Genomic DNA, 18,345 nt, shown 5'->3' with positions numbered 1-18,345 from the left:
CCAGTCAATGTTGGACCACAGAGGACAGCAGGTACATGTTCTCTAAAGGACAGTGCCCACAGATTTGATGACAAACCCAGCCCTGAGTGGGGCATGACTCAGGGCTGTCGGGTGTGGCTGGCGCACACTGTCTTACCTGCCACAGCCCCAGGCACATGGGCATGCCTGGCTTGGCATCTGCCTCCGGCTTCAGGGTGCACACTGACGTCTTGGATGGCATCTCCAGAATCTGAACCTGACAGTGAGAAAACAAGCTGATTTGGGCTGATGCCAAGCTGAGTCTATGCTATGCAAACAAGAGACGTTTAAGGCGATTAGCCAAGGCTGCTTCGAGTTTCTGTCTGCTCCTCTCCCTGTAGGGACCTGAGAGCAGAGCCTCCTAATTAGTTTGCACAGGCTAAAGGGCTGAGATGTTCCTGGGGTCCTTGCAAAACAAATGCTCACCTCATTCCTGAATGACCAGCCCTTCACCAGTAAGCAGCCCCAGTTTGTCATTTGGGCAAAGCAGGCCTGACTTACTTGGTCCTGCTTACTCTGGCCATCCTCCTTCCTTTGCTAGCCTCAGTTAGGATTTGCAAGGGCTCTCTTTGAACAACCTCAGGCACATAACATGACGCAAAGTCTTGTTCAGAAGGCCTGAACTATCTACCCAGGAAATCAGCATGTTGCCAGAGCTAAAGCGAGGTCCACTGAATCCTGGTTTCCCTGTACCCAAGTACCTGACTTACCAACCCAGATTACCTAGATGCCAAGCCCTTCTGTGCCTGGCCTGAGATAGGCCTTGTGACCCACATGGCCCAGCTTCCCATTGGGTATGCAAATCCAAGTGGACTGCTTGTATGCTGACCAGCACCATCCACAAGGACCAGACTGGATTGGGTTCCCAGACATCCGGTATCTACGGTGCTAACCTGGTACCCTTATTCATTTGGGGATATGTGACACCTCTCCTGTGAGCTTAGCAGAACAGAAGGGCCCCATATGACATGCTGCAGCCCAGCCCAGCCCAGATGTTTCCTATGCCTTTTATCTGCCTGGGGTTCTACTGCACTGTTGTGCCTATGTGTACCTTCTGCTGTCATGTGAGCTGAGCCGATTCTGGAATTCTGGAGTGTCTCTAGGTACCAGCAAGAGCAATTCTCCATGGCAACTAGCAAGAGCATGAATACAAACCTGCTTAGCATGCCTTGGTCTACACACAAGGCACCAGAGCTCCAAAGGGATGGAGAGAATTAATTGGACAGCATATACCAGTATGGTCAGGCTGGGACAATTTCTGAGAGGCCAGAGTGTAGGCAGCCACCTGAGTCCTGTGGGGCTGGGTCCAGGGCTGCTTCCAGGCAATGCGGAATGCCACGCACACAGCCTGGTCCTTCAGTTAGAGTTCTGCTGATGTGCCCACTTCCGATAATGGGGGCCAGGGTGCTTGCTCTGTGGCAGGGTAATCTCACCAGAGTCCCCATAGTGAGTGGACTTCTAGTGGCTGAATTAAGCACTAGGAATGGCCCACAGCTCTCCGTCTAATCTGCTGCAGGCGAGTCTTGTAACCCTGCCTTTGCAGGGGGAGGAAACATGCTCAGGCCTTTAGGAGACAGACTGAAGAACACTTGGCTGTCTGTGGGAGGCAGTAAGGGAGAGTCCTAGGCGCCGGTCATGTCGGAGGGCAAGGCATCAGGATGGTTGTCACAGCTCCAGGGACCAGTAAGCATGACAGTGCCCAGAAGATACGGTTCCAGGGAGGCAGGGAGGTTACCGTGAGGTAGTACTCAGTGCCCAGAGGGGTTGGTGACTAGTCAGACTACACAGAAGACACACCACCCGAGGGCAGAGGAAGCAGAATCCATCACGGGAAGGGGTGCCCAAGATATGGGAAGGCGGCGTGTATGGAGGGAGCCGGGTCAGAGGACAACACAGGCCAGGAGACAGGGCTGCTGCGGGGCGACCGAGATGAGCAGAGGCGGTGGGCCAGCAAGTGTGCACTAGAGTGGCTCCCAGGCCGGAAGGCAGAGAAGGGGAGGGGGCTCCTATCCACAGTCCTGTCTCCTCAGGCCCACAGCCCTCCACAGCCAGCAGCATGAGGAGGCAGCTCCTGCTGGGGCTGGCAGATCAGGCCCGTGCACCGGGTTAGGCCTGGCTCCTGCCCAAGAAAAGTCATTTTGTCTCCAACCAGATCTAGTTCATAAATAATGAGATAGTAACAGGCATTTATTTGTTCATGATTGCATTTAAATCACCAATTAGGAGCTACACACACTTTTCTTGCCAGTTTGCCAAAAACCTGTTAAAAGTTTTATTAATGTGAGGGGTGGGGGAGTTGCTTACTCCTGTACAGCAGGCCAGGCAGTACCAGGTCATCCCAAGCCACAGACCCACAAGATGCCACTCTAGGGTTAAGAGAGCTCAGATACTCTCAGGCTGCTGATCAGTAGTTTTCCTCTGTGGAGGTCACAGGTTTCTGTGCAGTTTTAACCAGCTTCCTGGCCCTAGCCCTCAGTGCAGGTGCCATTTGTATTTTCAAAACAGTTTTTATTACATTTATTTACTCGTGTGTGTGTGTGTGTGTGTGTGTGTGTGTGTGTGTGTGTGTGTGTACAACTTTTGTGACACAGCTCTCTCACCATGCAGGGTCTGGAAACTGAGTCAGGCTGTAGCTAGGCAGCAGCACCTTTACCTGCTGAGCCATCTCAACAGCCGGATGTTGTATTTTCAGAAGTTGCCAGCACATCCTGGGCAAATGGTTATTTTCCAGTCTGCCTGGAATCTGCCTAAACTGGCTTGGGCCCAAACAATGCCTGGGAGCACGCTCCCACCCCTCACGGCCGTCTGGGTGGCCACACTTGCCCAAACCTAACATTTTCCCTTCTGGAAACAAAAGCTGGCGTTGGGTGCCAGATGGAAAGCTCAAGTGTCTGTAGGAGGCCCCATGCTCAGGGAGGCTGGGCACTGCTCCTTCGGCTCCCAGAGGCCTGGAGAAGCAGGGTAGGCAGGGTGCTGCCCTGGGTCTGACCCTGGGATCCTGCCCCTCTGATACAGGATGGATGCTGTGTTTTCTAAGCTCTCAGTACATATCCAGACTGGGCTCCTAGACAGTCCTGGGTTCACCACAGCTCCTCCCTGCTGCCACAATGGGGTCTCCTTGAGCTCTCACGAAGGGACAGTCCCTGTCAGGGTTTGTGGGCTGTGCAGATTTTATATCTGTGACTTCTGCCTCCTCATGCACCAGCCTTCCCAGAAGGCACATGTGTGGAGTGGTTTCCCTGCCCTGAGTGTTTGCACTGAAGCACAGCCCTGGTGTTTTGGCTGCTCATCACTGGCCATGCTCTCTGCCTATAGCTCTGTATACAGGGGGTGGCGATTCCACAGGGAGAAGCCCTGAGACAGGGTTAGCTTCGTACAGAAAGCAGAAGGTCCTAGCGCTGCCGCCAGGGTCCGTCTCCGGGGACTCCTGGTGCTCTCACCTCACTGCTGCCGGGTTGCCGTTTTCAGATGTTTTTTCCCCCTGTTCCCTTTCTTTTTGCCAGTCTGTGGAATAGTTTGGTTCACAGAAGGCTTGGGTGCCCTGGAGTTCCTCTGTACCTCTTCTTACCTCCAGACTTGGTCCCATTCTGGCTTTTGAAATTCAGGCTTTAGCCTCCCTTCCCCAAGCTTGTGGCCACTCCCCTCCTCATGCAGCCTCCAGAACCTTCTTTCCCTGTGTTGTAGCTCCATCCCTTTGTGAATTCCCCTGCAGCTTCGGTTCTCTTCACCGTGTCCCTGGACGGGTGTCTCTGTTGCCTCTTCCAACAGGCTAGCACCAAGGCCCCCAATTTCTGGAGGTTCCTCTCTCTATATAATGTGTATGTATATGAATATGTGAACAGACATGTATGCTTATGTGTATGTATGTGCACAAACACTCAGGCCTAGACACAGCCCCGAGTGGCCCTCCTCCAGGAACAGCATTATGCTGAGTACCAAGGTCTGCCTGAACCCTTCTTGATTCTCACCATTGCCCTGGAAGGATCAGAGCTCACAGCCTGAGGTTGCTGGAGCTGTGGCGGAGCAGGTAAGTTGTAGAGAGTCCTGTGGTAGCACTGGACCCTCCTTACCGGGGGAGTGCAAATGTGTCTGGTTAAGACAAACCCAGTGTCATTAGTGCATGGAAGGGAGCTCCAGAAGACTGGTCCTTACCTCATCGCTGCCCTTCCCAGGCACAGCAAGCATCCAACATAGCTGTCCCCTGGCCAGGACTGAGCTCTTGCAGAAGCCCACACTGTCCAACTGAACTGCGTCCATGATGGTGTTCCTGCCCTCTGCCAAATCCCACAGGCACAGCCGCAGGTCCCGGCCCTGGCTGACGAAGCAAGGGGAGGAGATCTGTGAGACACTGTAAGCATTATGTACCTACTGGACTGGCATCTGTCTGGTCCAAAGCCCTTCACTGCTGAAGGTGGCCACGTTTCCAGAAGACGGCCACGTAAGCTTTGCACCATCCAGGCTAGCGGCCTCAGATGAGGAGGGTTTCTCCCTCAGTGTTCACAGCTAAGTTGGCATCTAAGGCACTGAGGCCAGGACTTTCAGTAGACTAAAAATGTGGACACTGAGACCTGCACCTATGACCAGCCTCCTGCCGCTCAATGCCACTAAAGTATGCCTTGAACCCCTTCCCTCTCTGTAAACTGCCTTTAAGGACTCAGAAATCTCGCTCGAGTCTCTTCCAAAGTATATCTGAGACCTACATTCAATCAAAATGCCAGGCAAGCATGTAGAGAGCAGCTCTAGGCATCACCACCCGAGCTGGAAACAATCCAGCTGCTCTGCAACAAAAGAACAGCCAAGTATACTGTGCCACAGAGTGCCACTCAGCAAGGGACGGCGCCGACTGCTGACACACGCAACAGCTGGAAGGAAGTTGAGCCACGGTCTGCTAAGTGAAAGAAGCCAGATCTGAAGGATCTGCAGCGTGTAACTACAGCCCTGTGGTTTCCAGAAAAGGAATGGGCACAGGGATGGAGAGCCATGAGAGAACGGACCACAGTGGGTAGCTCTAGGCTTTGTGGGATGGCAGGCTGCTTCATGAGGCCTTGGGGAAATGGACACATGGCAGTGCTGTGCCAAACCCACAGATTCACAGACAGTGTGACTGTCATTGTGTACAATGAAAACAGCCCCAGCCAGCTGAGCAAGAGCCAGGAGCCGGTGAGGGACTGCTCTGACTATGTAGATGACAGGACACCGGTTCAGGAAGCACACACGGAAGCTGAGCTGAGGCACGCGGAGAGGTGCTGACTGAGACTGTATGGCTAAAGATTCATAACTCTAGAAACAGTGAACCTGAACAGGCCTGGATCCTTACAGGCACTGGCTCTGCCCTCTCTGGCAAAGAAAATATTGGAGCCAGTAGTGGATGTAGGGATGTGGTTTCTATCCAAAGAGCTGTGGCAAGGCTGGTGAGCACATAAAACTGTGGGTCACATCAGAACCTAGAGGTCAGTGTGAACATGTGTGTGGCCAGACACATGCAGATAGGACGGACACACAGCAGAACATAGGTGGATGTGATAGTATGGGCAATGTAGGTTCAAGTTTCCATCCCCATGTGCCACCCATGGACAGCCTGGGGCTCAAACTCATCAGTTTTCTAATCACCACAGCCAGATTTCTGGAGACGTGGATTCTAGGGCTGGAGTAAGGAAGACCAGTGTGGGAAGTGAGGGAGCATCACAAAACAAGTCTCTTGGCAGCGAGCCAGGGACCGCTGTTCCTCATAGGTTCCTCGGTTCTGACCACAGCAGCATTCTACCGACTGGAGTGAGGAGGAATGAGGGAAACAGAGGCCCACGAGAACACAGAACTACTGCAGCAGAAGCCGCGGCAGGAAGCCACTGGCGGGAAAAACCAGGTATGAGCACAGGCTCAGAGTGTCCCCAGAACTTTCTAGGGCCTGGACTGGCTTTAACAGGCCTGCATGTCCTTGGACACCCCCGGCCCCTTCTATGACCTGCTTCTCAAGAACCTAGGAAATACCATGGGCTGAGGGCCCTTTTCTTTTCTTCTCCTCCCCCTCCCCCTCCTCTTCCTCCTTCTTTTTCTTTTTTCTTTTTTTGTATTTTGAGACAGGGTCTCTCTATAGAGTTCCTGGCTGACCTGAAGCTCACAGAGATCCTTGGGCCTGTCTCCCGAGTCCTGGGATAAAAGTCCCCTGCTTCCCCATTTTCTAGAGGCCTCACTGCCAACAGCATCTTTTATTTCATTTGTTTCGTTAAGGGCCATCAGGCCCACATGAGGACCTCTTTTTTAAAATATGTGGGACTGCAAGTGCTCAGATATTTTCAGAGTTTGGAATATTTGTGTAAACGTCACCAGGTAAACCTCCCTATTGTGAAAACAGGAAATATGAAACGCTCCGAAATCTGAAACTTTATGATGCTAAAACTTTCAGATTTTTATGTAGGAAGTGGTGGTGCATGTTTTTAATCCCAGAACTCAGGAGGTAAAGACAGGTGAATCTCTGTGAGTTCAGGTCCAGCCTGGTCTACAACATAAGGCATTCCAGGTTAGCCAGAAATACATAGAGAGACCCTGCTTCAAAAACCAACAAGAAGCAAGCTTTCAGAGTTTCAGATTAGGGAAAGTCAACTTCTTGGATGCTGACAGTGGGCCAGCAGACACCTGGGTGACCGAGGCCGGTCTCACCTGCCAAGGAGACACGGGACTCATGCACCTCCAGCACCATAAGGTTGGCAGTTACCACACTGGGCTTCCTCCCCAAACCCAGGGCCTGTCTTACCCTGACCCTGGGGGCATTCTGCAGAGTACCTGCAAAGTACCAGGATCGTGGGAAACAAGGACCAGGGAGCCGATCCCAGAGCCCACATGCAGCTGTTAGCATTTCCTTCCTGCCGCTGACCCTGGATACTGCTGTCAACAGGGCTGAGTATGGAGAGGAAGAACAGAAAGGATGATGGGATGGCGGGCTTTGCCTGCATCCCACATCAACAGAGGAACTGGCAATCTAAAAGAAGCAACAGTGAGCTCTGGAGATAGGCTAAGATTGCCCATGTCTTAGCATAGGCTCCTTCTTAAGACTCAGGAGCCCGACCACATGGGGAAGGCCTGACCAATGTGACTCCATTACCATGAAGACACCCCTAGGAGAGTACAAATATATGTCACCCTGTAGGAGATAATCTGCGACAGAATAATGATGCTATGTAAAATATAAACAGGACTTCACATATCAATAAGAAAAATGCAGTCAGTCCAGTAGGAAAATGGGCAGAAGCCAGTGGTATCACAAACTGGCCTCAAACTCAGCAATCCTGTCCGGCTTCCTGAGCACTGGGACCACAGGTATGCATTAAGTACCTGGTAGTCTTTTGTTTCCCTAACTTAAAGTTAGGAAAAACTCATAAAAAAAAAAAAAAATTCTGCTCTTTTTCCAGACATTCAGCAAGACAGTCTAGCAGTCCTGGGCTGCTGCCCACGGCACAGTGGGCGGGCTGCAGTGCCGTCCTTGACTGCCCAGTGGTTACTCAGGTGCCACAAGGGTCTGCGTACTCCTCATGAGCCTGTAAATAAGTGGTTTCATGATGAGGAAGGTAAAGAAATGCTAGCCGGTGCAGCTCTTGTGGCCCAGGTGCAACCAGGGCTGGGGGTCCTCCCGCCCTGGGAGATATGAAAGTACACAACCCTTCCAGGGCCTCTTGGAGAAACCTGGACCCAAACACAGCTGAGGCTGGGCAGCCTTGGTGGGCCGTGGTCTCCAGTGCAGTGCAAATGCACCTGGGCACCCACACCTGCAGCCCCACCACAGGCCTCCTGACCTCAGTGGGGACTGTAGGAGGGGCTGCAGCGCCACCACCCTGGCTGGGAGACAGGGTGTTTATGTAAGTGCCAGCCCCAGGCTACCCGTCATGCCTTTCAAGCCACCCAAGTGTCCAGGCCCTGGGTGAGCAGGGACTCCTGAGGGCTCAACTTTCAGCTCTTTTGAGCCTGGGCCCTGCTTTATTCATCCCTGTACCTTTTTAGCACATGGTACGATTACCTCTGCCCACTTCTAAGCCACAACCCAGAGCCTTTCTATCAGCTGCCTTCGGGGCTGGTATCAGCTACCTCCGATGGCACCTCCCAGACCTGTCTACTTCCCAAAGGCTAGAGCTGGTCTCACACTCTTCACAAGCTACAGCCAAGCTGGCAAGATGCTCCTAACACCTTCAGTTCTGGCTAAAGGTAGTCACAGGGGTCTGTCAAAGAGTTCCCAGCATAAGTCCCCTGGGACCTGGTGCTCCCTTGTGCTGCTGTGACCCACCTGAGGAGCTGGTGCCCCTGGGGCAGTGTCTTCAGCCAGGTTACACCCTGGCCCCTGTGGCCATTTAGAGTGGCAACTATTCTTCTGGTCTGCAGGCTCCAGATGTGCACCAGGCCACTCTGAGACCTGTTGGAGTCAAGCACAGGCAGGGACAGGGGCTGCAGTCAGTAGATATCTTTAACTTGCTCCAGGCCAACACTACACACAGCCAGTGGAAGGCGACAGACTCCAAACTGAAGGTCAGCAAAGGGGGCCAGAGGGCCTACAGGTGGGGTACTTAGTCAGAACTCAGTAGTGCGAGACAGAGGCATGACTCCCTGCTCCTCCAAGGAGTTCCAGAATAGACAGTGTCTCAGGCAGGTTCTGAAGGTGTGGCAAGCAGTGTCTTCTGCCAGCACCTTAGATAAGCACCATGCTCTGTGAAGCCCAGTGCTGGACTTCACCCTGGGCTTGGGGTGGGGCAGCTGTTACTCACCCCGAGAAAAGGAGTGGGTTCCCCAGAGCTTGGGATGCTGGGCAGAAATGCAGCGTGTTCACAGGTGACTGTGTGCCTCGGAGGACAAACGTGGGACCAGGCGGTGGTGGGAACAGGCCTGCCATGTGGTAGATGCAGACCTGGGGTGCAAGGAGGACATGTGAGTGACAGAGAGCTCCACATTTCTCCAGAAGGCAGCTGGAGAGAGGGTCTAGAAAGCTGTTGGCTCAGTACCCAGCTTCTGCCCCTTCTGGGAAAAGGATGCTGCTCTCCATCATGCAGGTTCTGTGGCTGCAGAACAGCCAGCTCTTGGCATGGACCACAGGGCTGCTGGAAGTGCAGCCCATCCTTGCCCCAACTGCCAGCCTGTCAATGTTCCTGGTGGGCACCTCCAGGCCTCCCGTCCCCATGTCCCCATCTTATCTGTCAGCTCTGGTGCTACGAAGATCCAAGTCTGTCGTCCCTCCTTGGCAAGCACAATCTGGGAACCCTGTATAGAGGTCTTGCTGCCTTTATAGTAGAGCACTTGCTACCAAGCTCAAGGCCCCGGGTTCCATTTCCAGCACCACAGAAAAGGAGCCTTTGCTTGGCCAAAAAAAAATTTTTTTTAAAAAGCAAAATTTAATTTTTATTTATGTATATGTATGTTTGTGCACATGTCTGAGGGTGGCCAAGGAGGCCAGAAAAAGATATCTTAGCTAGAGTTACAGGTGGTTGTGATCACCCATGTGGGTGCTAGAAACCAAACTCCAGTCTTCTGCAAGAGCAGTAATGCTCTTTTTTTTTTTTTTTTTTTTTTTTTTAATGCTGAATGCCGTTTATTGAAGGAGGGAGGAGGTCTTAAATACAGGCTTACAGCACAATGGGAGAACCCCGGAGGGCAGAAGTTCGCTACTGATGTTTTACAATCTTGCATCTAAGCTGGTAACGCCCATTATGCAGGATACATAGACAAGGAACTTTCCTTAAGCATTCAGGAGGGTGAAACCCAGGAGGGAATTAGCAAAGGGAGGATATCAAGGTCAGCAAGTAAGGCAACAGTTATCCAAAACGGGGGGGGGAGGGGGGGGAAGGACCCTACAGGTCCCCCTTTTACTAATAAATGAACTTCTGACTTAGGGTGCATGGGACGTCAGCAGGTCACCTTACCCGTCATGGAGATGCCTGCCCAGGCCACACAGGCACTCTGTCTTAGGTTGGTGAGCGCCCCCCAGGTATTACCCGTCTCTGAATACTCATTATCATACAGGCTCAATTGTGTGTGAGCTGCAGAGTTAACTGCTGCCAAAGATCTCAAAGTGGCTGGGCTTGCAATCTGTGTGTTTGACACAGAAAAGACCAACTGAGGTCCTATCCCACCCATAGTCAGTAGGCTAAAGGCAACTGAGCCATTCCCTTCCTTAACGAGCCTTACTGCAAATTGGAGTCCTTGTAAGATGGTATCCCAAAGGCAAATGGAACTTGAGTTAATAAATTTATAAATTTCAAAGGCTTGGCCAAATTTGATTGAGGCTCCTGGACCTTCTGGCAGGCCCAGTTTTGGCAAAAACTCTAAGTCAATTAAATATCACCCCATACCCATTATCTGCACGCTTTCAGAATGATCAGGTCCCCTCAGCCTTTACTAGCCATCAAGTGGCACGTGCTTACCCTGGTCTGCCTTCAGTCTGGATCCCTAGACACCTTTTTCCATGCACTGTGTGAAGATGTATTGCTGTGATTGGTGTAATAAAGAGCTGAGTGGCCAATAGATAGGCAGGAGAGGATAAGCAGGACTTTTGGGGACAGAGAGGACTCTGGGAAGAAAGACGAATACTCCCGGAGAGGCAGAGTAAACAGGATGTGCAGGAGGAGAGGTAACAGCCATGAGCCACGTGGCAGAATGCAGATTAATATAAATGAACTAATTTAAGTAAGAGCTAGATAGGAACAAGCCTAAGCTACAGGCCAAGCTTTCATAATTAATAAGAAGTCTCCATGTCATTATTTGGGAGCTGGCAGGACAGAGAAAGAATTGTTACACTTCCACCTGCCCCCTGCTATAAGCCTACTATAAACCCTGCTATAAACCCTGACTTGTAACACTTTTCAGTTAGGCTCAATCTCTTTTTCTCACAAGAGCCCACATCCCTCTCCCTATGGTGTTCCATGAGTCAGTATTCAAGACAGCCCCCGCCCACAGTGACCCTGCATACTCACAGCACTTATCCTGACACACACTGGGCTGACCCTCCCAGCAGGCTTCCCCTGTGACTCCCTTGGGAGCCCTCCTGGAGTCCCTTGGCTTTCCTCCCTAAAGTAGGGTAATGGCACGCCTGGATGACAGATACCATCCCTGCCCCACTGCCAGCTTGGGGAGTCTGGGCTGTGTCACCCCTGCCCTGTGCCCAGTGCCAGCACCTGCTCAGCAGATATGTGTTTACAAATGAGAGCTGTGTGGGGTCCTAAGAGTGCTACAAACAGCCCTATTGGATCCCGGCCTGAACTGCCAAAACTTCTAAGTATTTTTGCTTGTTTGTTTATTTGTTTTCAAGACAGGGTTTCTCTGTGTAGACCTGGCTGTCCTGGAACTCTCTCTATAGACCAGGCTGGCCTTGAATTCAGAGATCCGCCTGCCTCTGCCTCTAAAGTGCTGGGAATAAAAGTGTGCACTATCATCGCCAGGCCAAAACTTCTAATTATAACCACTCTGAGACTAGCATACTCTTTACTTTTGAGAAACTGAGATAGGAAATGATTGGGTGAGCTGCCCCACATTTCTGGGAATGGGCCTGAAATGCTCTCAAGGCATGTGCCACCAAGAGGCAGAGCAGTCAGGAAAGGTACATGGGAAGGGGCAGGACCAAGTCACCTGGCCACATCCACAGAACTGCTGGCCCAGCCGACAGACCACTCCACAAAGCACAGGACTTGTATTTAAGACCTGCTAGGGTCTACCTTGCAGAGGATAAAATTCCAGTGCCCTAGACCACACATTCAACCTTGTCTGTAGTCCGCCCCCTCACACCAGGCCAGTCCCTCAGCTGGCTGCTCTTCACAGGCAGGGGTGGCCCCAAAGCCAGGAGCTGGGATGAAGGTACAGGAGAAAAGGTCAGAGGCAGACAGCAGGGGGGCTGCAGCAGGTTGTTTCAGGAGTCTTTCCACTGGGCAAGGGCACATCCTACTCTGCTTACATGCAGCCCGCACAGCAGGGAGGCACAGCTCTGCCCAACCTGGGTGGTAGCTGCAGCCGTCAAAAGAACACGGCAAAGAAAAGAATGGAGCAAAAGAGCCGGGCAGGATTCTTCCAGAGTGGAGACTGGGCTTTAAGGCTGGTGTGGAATGTGGGAGGAGGGCCTACAGGCTGAGGCCACACGCAGCTATGAGCAGTCCAGAGGCCAGGGAGGCAAAGGCTTCTGTAATAGGCAGCCTCTCCTATTGTACCCCAACAAGGACATCGTCCACCAACATGCCCCAGTGCCACACCTCCACACTATCCTATGCTCTCACCTTTTCCTCTGTTACAGGAAATGCAGATATGGGCTCTGATCCATACCACAGTGGAAGGCATACAGCAGTCAGAGCCAGGCTCCCAGGAGACCTGGGCCCTTTGGAGGGTAGTCTAGGCAGGGCCGTGCCAGGGAAGGCCAGTGAGGTCTTACCCATGACAGTGGCACGAGATCAGATAGGAATCTAGTCCTACTGACCTGATTTAGGTCCCACCAGGTCAAGCCCTAACTCTGCCCTTGGACCCTGATTCCCTCAAGGGCTTTCCAAGAAAACAAGGTTACCAGGAACGCATGTATAAACTGCCAAATCCCTTCTTTTCTGATTCTTTTGGGGGTGGTAGGGAAGGAGCTTTAGCTATACAAAACTCATCATTTGCTAAAAGCTAACTCTTCGCAAATGTGAGGTGACTTCTGCAGAGAAGACATGACCTCACAGTGTTCACAGACACATGACCCTGAAAAGATCACAAATGCTGGAAGAACTGCCTCAATCAGGTGGCCCAAAGGACAGGTTCAGAGGGCAGCTGTGGGCCCTCCAAAGCCCAACTGTGTTCTTGCCAGATCCAGGTCCACAGGCGCTAGCTCCACCACTGCCAAGAACTTAACCTCTTACAGCATGTTCACCTAACAGGAAAGCCCCAAGGCCGGGATAGGGGCATCCTGCCACACAGGTCCAAGCAATGAGGTCTGACAGGCTATCCCCCTGCAGGAGGCCACTTCGGTAGGCACGGGGTGTAATCCAGATAGCACACATAACTTTAGCCATGTGTATACACACAGACACACAGATGCTCACACTTATACATGCATACATACACACCGACCCACACAGATGTACCCCCTTCAGATACATTCCACACACAAGGGCATACAGACCCTCAAGTACACACCAAAACACATGTGTACACTTGTGCTCACATGCACACTCATGCACATACATGTATAAGAGTTCTCACACACATGACCCTGGGCATTGCCAGCCTAAGCTCAGCCCACACTTGCCGCCTGCCTGCGGCATGGTGGGAGTTTCCAGAACCTCACAGCAGAAGGCTCATTGTGAGGTGATGAAATCAAGGTCTCCTCTATTGTCTCCCCAGAAATGCAGGGAACAAACCCGTCACGTCACGCTGTTACAACAGCCGAAAAGCTCAGGCCAAAATGATGCATCAACAATTAAGGGCTCCATCATTTCAGGCAATTAAAATAAACGCTTTATTTGAAAACTAATTAATTCTACCTACATATTTTTCCTATGACAATATCCTATGATTACTTGATTTATGACACCTAATTATTCTTTATTAATCTAATTGAGAATAATTGTATTATCCTATCTCTCCTGGCCCCTGGCCGCGCCAGTGGAGGCCTCGGCCCTTGTGTGCGGCCCATGCACAGGCGGCTGCATGGTGCTGAGGCTCTACCTCTACTATGAGTGGGAGAGCAGAAGATCAGAAAACAATGCAGCGCACACTTTGGTTCTGCCTGCTCTTCAAGATGTCGGAGCACGATAAATTATTTTAAAAATTTACAGGAGAGACAACCTGGCCATTTGGGAAATGGATGACCTTTCCTATAAATGTTACAAGTACCAAAGTGAGTGATAACCGTGTTCCCCTGGGCAAATTACAGCAGCCTTTGTCTAGAGGCCTCAGGGTCACCCTCATGGAGTGGCTCCCTCTCTCTGACTCTACTGTGCTGCTAATTCTAGGTCAACTTTACACAAGCTAGAGTCATCCATGAAAAGGGAACCTCAGTTGACAAAATGTCTCCATCAGGTTGGCCCGCAGGCAAGTATGTGGGGGGCATTTTCTTGATTGATGATTGAAGGTTCAGTCCAACGGTGGTGGTACCATGCTTGTGCAGGTGGTCCGAGTTGCATAAAAAAGCAAGCTGAGGGGCTGGAGAGATGGCTCAGAGGTTAAGAGCACCGACTGCTCTTCAAGAGGCCCTGAGTTCAATTCCCAGCACCCACATGGTGGCTCACAACCATCTGTAATGAGAACTGGTGCCCTCTTCTGTGTACATAATAAATAAATAAATCTTTAAAAAAAAAAAAAAAAGCAAGCTGAGCAAGCCATGGAGGAAAAGCCAGTAAGCAGTGTTCTCCCATGGTCTCTTGAGTTCCTGCCTCCAAGTTCCTGCCTCTGCTTGAGTTCCTGCCCTGAATTTGCTCAATGACAGTCTGCGATCAGGACAACTATGCCCAACAAACCCCCCCAGCTGCTTCTGATCCTGGTGTTTTATCACAGTAATAGAAAGCAAACTGGGGTGGAGGGGATACATTCCAAATCGGGTCTGAAAAAGATCCAATCTGGTGAAAGTTGCTGGGAAATAGGTTTCCAGGGTTACTCTTTTGTGGTTACTAGTCACAAAGGAAAGTGGACCTTTACAATGAAGACACCTAGCGGTCATCACCTTCCCCAAATGATAGAAGCATTGCTTATCTCCTGATGATATGCGGTAAGATGTTACGGCACAATCTGCATGAACCCATGCTGACAATGTCCAAACATGAAGCTGGTCATGAGAAACAGACATATCCAGACACGGGACCCTGCACAAGAAAATCAGCTTAGGCATGTGAAAATGGCTAAGGTAAGAGAAACTACAGAAACAAAAGGCAGCGATTCTTCGATAGTAAAGTAGACTGTAGACACATCAAAACCAGCCGGGCAGCTCTCAGGAGGCAGAGACAGGCTTACAAGTGAGTTCCAGGCCAGCCAGGGCTACACAGAGAAACCCTGTCTCAACCCCCATCCAGAGAGAGAGAGAGATCTCACAACCCAATGTACCGTGAACCTCAAATATTAAATTAGATACAGGATCAAAACAGAGAGGGCCAGACTGGGCACGAGGGCACACACCTTTAATCCCATCATGTAGGAGGCAGAAGCAGGTGGGTCTCTGTGAGTCTGAGATCAGTCTGGTCTACTCAGAGTTCCAGGCTAGACAGATAGGGCTACAGAGATACCTTGTCTCAAAAAACGGGGAATGGGGTGGGGGTTTAGAAAAGAAAGGCTAGGATCAGGAGGTTGGCTCAGTGGATAAAGGCACTTCCTGGCAACCTGAGTTGAGCCCTAGAACCCACATGGTGGCAAAAGAGAACTCTACAAAGTTATTCTCCAACCCCCCCACACATGCCGTGACACCCCCCATATTATGCATATGCATACCAATAATAAAATGAATAAATAAAAATCAAAGGGAGAGCCATGAAGGCTATTTGGGGGACATCTGACTTTGGATATATTTGAGAAAATCTGGGTATGGACAATAGATCGTGTGTGTGTGTGTGTGTGTGTGTGTGTGTGTGTGTGTGTGTGTGTGCGCATTTGTATTTTTTTAAATGTTTAGGGATGTTTTGCCTGCATGTATGTCTAAGTACCATATGCATGTCTGGTATCTGTAGCGGTCAGAAGAGAGGGTAAAATTCCTGGAACTGGAGTTATGGGTGGTTCTGAGCCACCATGTAGGTACCGAGAATTGAACCTGGGTTCTCTGTGACAAAATGTGATCTTAACCACTGAGTCATTTCTCCAGGCATTAGTTTTTTGGTTTTCCTGGTCTTTTGAGACAGATTTCTCTGGGTAGCTTTGGAGCCTGTCCTGGAACTTGCTCTGTAGACCAGGCTGGCCTTGAACTCACAGAGATCTGCTTATCTCTGCCTCCTGAGTGCTGGGATTAAAGGCGTGCGCCGCCACTGCCCAACCACTTTTGTTTTGTTTTTAAATTTGGTAACAAACCAGGAAACAACAGGGAACATTATGACTCATCAACAGAAATTCAATATAAAATCAGAAAGAAAAAAATACTGAAATAAACCATCAGAAAAGCAGAGACATTCCGGGCAATAAAGTCTAAGAAATATGAGAGATGAGATCAGAGCAAAGGGAAGCACTTAAATCAACAAGGACTGAACGCCTGTAAAAGATGAGCTTACTCGAGCCACTGATGACTACATCATGATTAACTTCTGAAAAGCAGCAGGAACATAGCCATGGGAGCCAGGGCAGCTGATCTGATAGGTTCCTCTCTCAAGGACACATGTACTAGAGCTCAGTCCCAACGCAGTGCGGGAACCTTTACAAGGTGGTACCTATTTATAACAATTCACATCCACTGTCCAGGGAGCCCTGCCCTCAGAACTGGTCTCCAGGTTTTGGGCGTGAACTGCAAGAGAGAATCAGGTCCCCGAGCAGTTCTCTGGATCCCTGTCCATGAAGGGCCCATTCCCTCTTGCACACACATACACTACGATGCCATCTCCTCTGGCTCTTTACCAGAGGCCACCACTGGGGCTGCCCACTCGGGGACTTTCATTCCCCCAAACTGTGTGCTAGGTAGACCCTCTGTTCTAGTTAGCATCCAGCAAGCACTTCACTGTGGTAACGGAAGCAGAAGAAGCATCCTTAAAGCCATGTTTCTTTCACTTCGATTCATCAACCTGAGAAAATTTTATACAGCCTTGGGTCTATAAATATACACAGTAGGTTTACTGATAGTAAGTCATAAATTTATTCTAAAACAATTCTTGGATATACAGACACCTATTAACGATAAAATCAAGATCACATGCTAATGAGATAAATACACTTACTTATTTTATATAAAAAATTAAGTCTTGTCCGAACATTTAATACTGCAGGATATAAGGACTCTTCAGGGTTTTCAGGGCTGATAGAGAACTTGATTTTTATTACTGTTGATTCTGAGGGCATGGCTTTAGATTAATATATAACAAAATGGCAGAAGTATGTTTAGAGTTACTTCAAAAATTGTTGGAGCCGGTTGGTGGTGACACAAGCCTTTAATTCCAGCACTGAGGAGGCAGAGGCAGGTGGATCTCTGTGAGTTCAAGGCCAGCCTGCTCTGCATAGTGAGTTCCAGGACAGCCAGGGCTATACAAAACCCTGTCTCTTTGTGTAAACCTGTATTTAAGACCTCCTCCCTCCTTCAATAAATGGCATTCTGCATTAAAAAAAAAAAGAAACCCTGTCTCCAAAAACAAAACAAAACAAAACAATCATTGGAAATTCTCTCCTAATCCCAAGCTAAATTTTATTAAACAAATTTTATGCAACTCAACCAGTAAGTTTAAAAATTAAGCAAATACAACCCAAATATAATACACTAATTTGATACTTACCTAATTGAGAATAATGGTAGGAAAAAATTGGGAATTTTTCCTTTCTCTAATTAAACTATTCTGTTTCTAACGGCAGAGAACTGTGCAGTAAAAACGCTGCAGTTTACACTACCCAAGTCTCCTGCGTCTGAGCCTCGCTGTCTGGGACGGCACTTCCTGGCTCCAGGTGGGAGAATGAAATGCTGGGTGCAAAGTGTGTATGTGGTATATTCAGAACCTACGGGGCGAATGCTGCCACAGACACCTCAGGCTCGCACGCATTTCATTTTCAGTTAATTTTCTGCTGCTTTGCTCAGAAACCTTTGCTGTTACCATTACTTGTGACCCACAGTTGGAAAAGCTAGACATTATAGACATTAAGTACTGAAATTAACAAAACACTGCAAACAGAGATGTCCTCAGATGAGGAAAAATGGAGAGGGTTTCTTATTAGCAGATGAGCACGGGAAGGATTGCTAAAAGAAACTATTCATGCACAAAGGAAATGTGGGACCTCAGCAGACAGGAGAAATGACAGCTACCTGGGTGGATCTAAAAGCTTCTCCTTGCTCCTTCATGAGCATGAATGGCCTTATTATGTTATGTGTATGGATGTTTTGCCTGCATGTATGATTGTGTACCCCGTGGGTTCCTGATGTCCACAGAGGTCAGAAGAAGGTGTCAGATCCTTTGGAAGTGGAGTTACAGATGGTCAAGCTGTCTTGTAGGTGCTGGGAACCAAACCCAAGTCCTCTGGAAGAACAGCCAATGGTCTTAACAGTGAACCATGTTTCCATTAATAACCTTTAAAACCATAACATTAGCCAGGTGTGGTGGCACACACCCTTAATCCCAGCACTCAGGAGGCAGAAGCAGGACTGAGTTAACGAGTTACAGGCCAGCCTGGTCTACACAGTGAGTTCCAGGACAGCCAGGGCTACACAGGGAAACCCTGTCTCAGTAGGAA

The 18,345-nt window shown here is 49.9% G+C and overlaps 1 protein-coding gene across 2 annotated transcripts in view; it reads right to left on the bottom strand.

Moving 5' to 3' along the window:
- Window positions 1-18,345, bottom strand: part of Gnb1l (G protein subunit beta 1 like) — an 80,670-nt gene that overhangs the window by 22,082 nt on the left and 40,243 nt on the right. Inside the window, exons 2-5 of one of the 2 annotated variants that reach the window (XM_052740279.1) lie at window positions 8,766-8,905; window positions 8,291-8,416; window positions 4,171-4,333; window positions 137-235 (exon numbers count right to left, since the gene is read on the bottom strand). In XM_052740279.1, the coding sequence (XP_052596239.1) occupies window positions 137-235; window positions 4,171-4,333; window positions 8,291-8,416; window positions 8,766-8,890 (513 nt within the window). In that variant the 5' untranslated portion in view covers window positions 8,891-8,905. Of the gene's footprint in view, window positions 1-136; window positions 236-4,170; window positions 4,334-8,290; window positions 8,417-8,765; window positions 8,906-18,345 lie in introns of those variants that run through there. The other variant, XM_052740280.1, reaches the window with a different exon arrangement.

Source organism: Peromyscus californicus, unplaced genomic scaffold, assembly GCF_007827085.1.
Source record: "Peromyscus californicus insignis strain IS unplaced genomic scaffold, ASM782708v3 Scaffold_16__1_contigs__length_79575227, whole genome shotgun sequence".
Lineage (NCBI taxonomy): Eukaryota > Metazoa > Chordata > Mammalia > Rodentia > Cricetidae > Peromyscus > Peromyscus californicus.
This window is presented reverse-complemented; position numbering and strand designations above follow the sequence as displayed.